Source organism: Chlamydotis macqueenii, chromosome Z (assembly GCF_036417535.1).
Source record: "Chlamydotis macqueenii isolate bChlMac1 chromosome Z, bChlMac1.mat, whole genome shotgun sequence".
Lineage (NCBI taxonomy): Eukaryota > Metazoa > Chordata > Aves > Otidiformes > Otididae > Chlamydotis > Chlamydotis macqueenii.
In genome coordinates, this window is record NC_141593.1 from 68,202,266 (window position 1) to 68,205,770 (window position 3,505).

General features: G+C 55.1%; 1 protein-coding gene across 1 annotated transcript; it reads right to left on the reverse strand.

The window, feature by feature from the left end:
- Nucleotides 1–645: 645 nt before the first annotated feature.
- TMEM215 (transmembrane protein 215) lies at nucleotides 646–1,374 on the reverse strand. Its single transcript, XM_010115858.2, has one exon. The coding sequence runs from the start codon at nucleotides 1,372–1,374 to the stop codon at nucleotides 655–657; it is 720 nt and encodes a 239-aa protein (XP_010114160.2). The 3' UTR covers nucleotides 646–654.
- Between the last annotated feature and the right edge of the window lie 2,131 nt (nucleotides 1,375–3,505).

Below are 3,505 nucleotides of genomic sequence, written 5' to 3' on the forward strand. Positions count from 1 at the left end.
CGCTACTGATGATGGATTAGCCTTTGAAAACTTCCCTGAGCCTATCTGGCTCCTAGGAGACTTTCAGAAGAAACCACAGGGTCAGCACAACAGTGCCTCGAAGCAGAGGAAAATAAAATCCTGCCAGGAAAAAGAAGAGAGACAGATCACTTCTCCAGTCCCTAACATCAGCCAGCTACTGGAGTGCATGCTGACATCTCCCAATCCCTCCCAAAATGAAGTGACACTATTGCCTAGACCCTATTGCCTAGACCCGCTTAGCCACAGAGCACGGCGTCCTTTCCTACAGACAGCTCCAGAGTTTTGATTCAGCTCTTGATCTCAGCTGACAGCCACTGCTGACCTCCTGCCTGTGTGTCTATGGGCTTGGGTACAATAGGCAGCAGGAAAGCAAAACACAGAGAAAGGAAGAAAAGAAAACAAAAATGTAATTTCTTTTTTTTTTCCAAAACGAAGAATTCTTTAACCTTTAAACATGCTTGTTTACTTACAGAAAGAGTATTTCAGGCACAAAAGGTTTGAGTATCAGTCACATACCAGGTTAAATTGTAATAGTATCAGAATTGTCCCATGCAGTGCAGACAGCTATGTTATCCCCTATCGAGAAGTTGAAGTAGTGTTTGTATACATACACATATATAAAGTATGCATCTTTCACACTATGGTCTCCTGGTCTGAGTTGACTCCAGTAGGGTTTATGTAACAACAGTATTTGTCATAAGGGCTGTTCTCCTTGTAAGAGCAGACAATGATACTGTCTTTAGGAGCCACAAAAATGTTGTCTTCGACATCTGGGGAAGCAGTGCTGTCCCTGGTGGGAGAAGAGCTTTTCTTCTCCAAGGCACTGTACGTGGAGCCATCTCCCACGAACACATTCCCCGGCATCTCTGGATAACAGGTCTCCAGGTATCTCAGCATCTCCTCCTGCTCCACCTTTCTAATGAGGCTCTTGCACTCTCCCATGGTGGTGGTGGTGGTGGTGGTGCAGATGGATATGGAGTCCTCACCCCGCAGCACCCTCCTGTCCTTCTGGTATGCTTTCTTGGCCAGCTCATCGCAACTTCCCTTGCCAGACTCCAGGTCCGAGGGTGTCCTCAGCAGCTCCATGACATCGCGGTCCTTGACTTGCTTGCAGCACGGACACTTGTTCTTGGGCCATTTAGTGCAGCCGTCGGTCTTTCTGGTGAGGGCGATGGCGGCAATGCCCGGCAGGCAGATGGCCGGCCCGATGGCCAGCAGCGGGATGTCCCCCAGGGTCTCTCCCTTGATGCCGGACACGGTGAACATGAAGCCGAACACCAGGAACACGCTGACCAGGGCCACCACCAGCCCCGTCCGGGGGTTGATGTCATCGGGTCTCATGGTCCGCCCCATCCTGCCGCCGTGCAAGGGACCTCTACCGCAGCACCCCTCGGGGCAGGGGATGGGGGGGATGCTCCCCGGCAAGTGGCTGAAGTTCCCGGGACAGGGAAGCGCGGAGGCCCCCGACGGCCGGTACCGCTCGGCCTCCTCTCGTCGGAGCCGCAGCCGGGGCCGCGCCGGGGCTGGAGCTGGGGCCGGTCCGGCGGGCGGGAGCCGTGCTGCCTCCTCCCTCCCGTGCGCCGCTCTGCTCCGCGCTGCGCTCCGCCGGCCGCGTCGCTAAGGCGGGAGCGGCCCCGCCACCGGCAGCCCCGCCGCGCCCTCCCACGCGTGACGCCGGCCACGCAGCCGTGGGCAGGAGGGGGCTGGGGGCTCAAACCCTGCCAAAGCGGCGGGGGGCGGGAGGCGGGGAGAGAGAGCCAGGCGGTTTCTAGCAGCTGGCGGGCGGGGAGCAAGCGGCCGCTAGGGACACCTGCCCTTCCTCCTCCTCCTCCTCGCCGCCCATCTCCGCCGGAGCCGCCGTGAGTACGCGCACCGCCCACGGGGGCTGCGGCACGGGGGGCCGCGGAGTGGGTGGGAGGGGGGACTTTAGTGGGCCAAGCAGCGTCGGGGATGTTCCCCCCACCGGGCAGGCTGCCTTCCCCTCTCCCCTAAACGGAGGGAGCGCGCCCGGGCAGCCCCCGCCGGACACCTCCCACCCCAGGCATCGTTCACCGCGGGGCCACCGGCCCCCGCTTCGGGAAGCCGGGACAGCGCTCCCGCGGCACCGAGCCCCCCGCGCTCAAAGCTCCCGCGTTTGCGGGGCTGGGGTTTGGGGAATAAACCCTCCTCCGCAGGGAGAGCAGTCCTGCCCCAAACTCTCCTCTCCCGAGCTCGGTGCAAGCAGAAAACGAGATGCTGTGCTGCTGCTAAATTCCATCTCGGGGTGGGGGGGAACGGGGAGGGGGGAAGCCCTTAGGGATCACACGATGGTTTGGGTTGGAAGGGACCTTTAAAGGTCATCTCATCCAACCTCCCCCCGACCCCGTCCTGGTGTTTTCCCCTTCCCAAGACCCCAAGAATGAATCTTAACTGTTGGGATGAGCCTTGCAGGGTTTCCCTCGGTGTCTCAGGCCTGCCGTAATTTGGCTGTGATGGGGATGTTCAGTCTCTGTGCTTTAATGCACTTGGATGATGGTAATGCCAAGTAAGCCCCACCATCTGAATGGATATAGGAAAGGATCTGAAATGTGGGGGAATGTGGAGAGGCAAAAAGAACCGTATGAGCAGCAGCATTTTTGGGCAAGTTGTTTCAACATTCAATGTGCCAGTGACACAATGGAGTAAGTGCTTTCACCTGCGGCAGAGACACTGGAAGATGAAAAGGCGTGATGCCAAAAAGTGCCCAAGAGAATCAAGATAATTAAAAAAGCACATTCTGAACTAAGTCGTGAAACTGTGGTTTCTGTAAGTCTTCCCATTAACGTGATTCCTTTTCCTCATACTAGAAATTTGGAAAGATCAGAGAAGCTGATGGATGAAGCTGAATGAGGCGCTGATCTAGTTGGAGATGTCCCTGCTCCTTGCAGGGGGGTTGGACTAGATGACCTTTGAAGGTCCCTTGCAACCCTTCCATTCTATGATTCTATGATTCTAAGCCATTTTAGAAAACACCCAAACACCCCTCCATCTCTCAGCCAGGAGAAGGCCTGAGTTCCATTAATCCTCCCAGGTTTTACTCGTCCTCCCTGCAGTATGACATGAACAAAGCACCTCTATGTTGTCGATTTCCAAGTAGCCTTGCAGAGAGAAGCCCAATGATAGCCTCTCATTACTGGGCACAACTCCTGCCTTACAGGACACTTTCTTTGTGAACAAGGTGTCAAGTGATAGCCTTCGAGTCTTGATTTGAAGGAAGAGTAAGTGTGGGAGCAGAAGTACACATACTGCGTAGAAGGGTTGAAGTTCGTGGCAATGGCCTGATTTTGAGATTAGAAGATCGTCATGGACCATGATCACCATTTGAACTTGTCCTTCAGAAAGTTGTCCTGTAAAATCTCCGTTGAGCCTCTCACCTGTTGCTGAGTGAGAATACCCTCTGTCTTGACTGAAAAACTTAAAAATCAAAACCTTCCAGTTAGATTTCAGCACAGGGTAACTTCTGCTT

Bases quoted from the DNA above. Each gene is read 5' to 3' on its own strand.
- TMEM215 (XM_010115858.2), bottom strand. From the start codon at position 1,374: ATGGGGCGGACCATGAGACCCGATGACATCAACCCCCGGACGGGGCTG.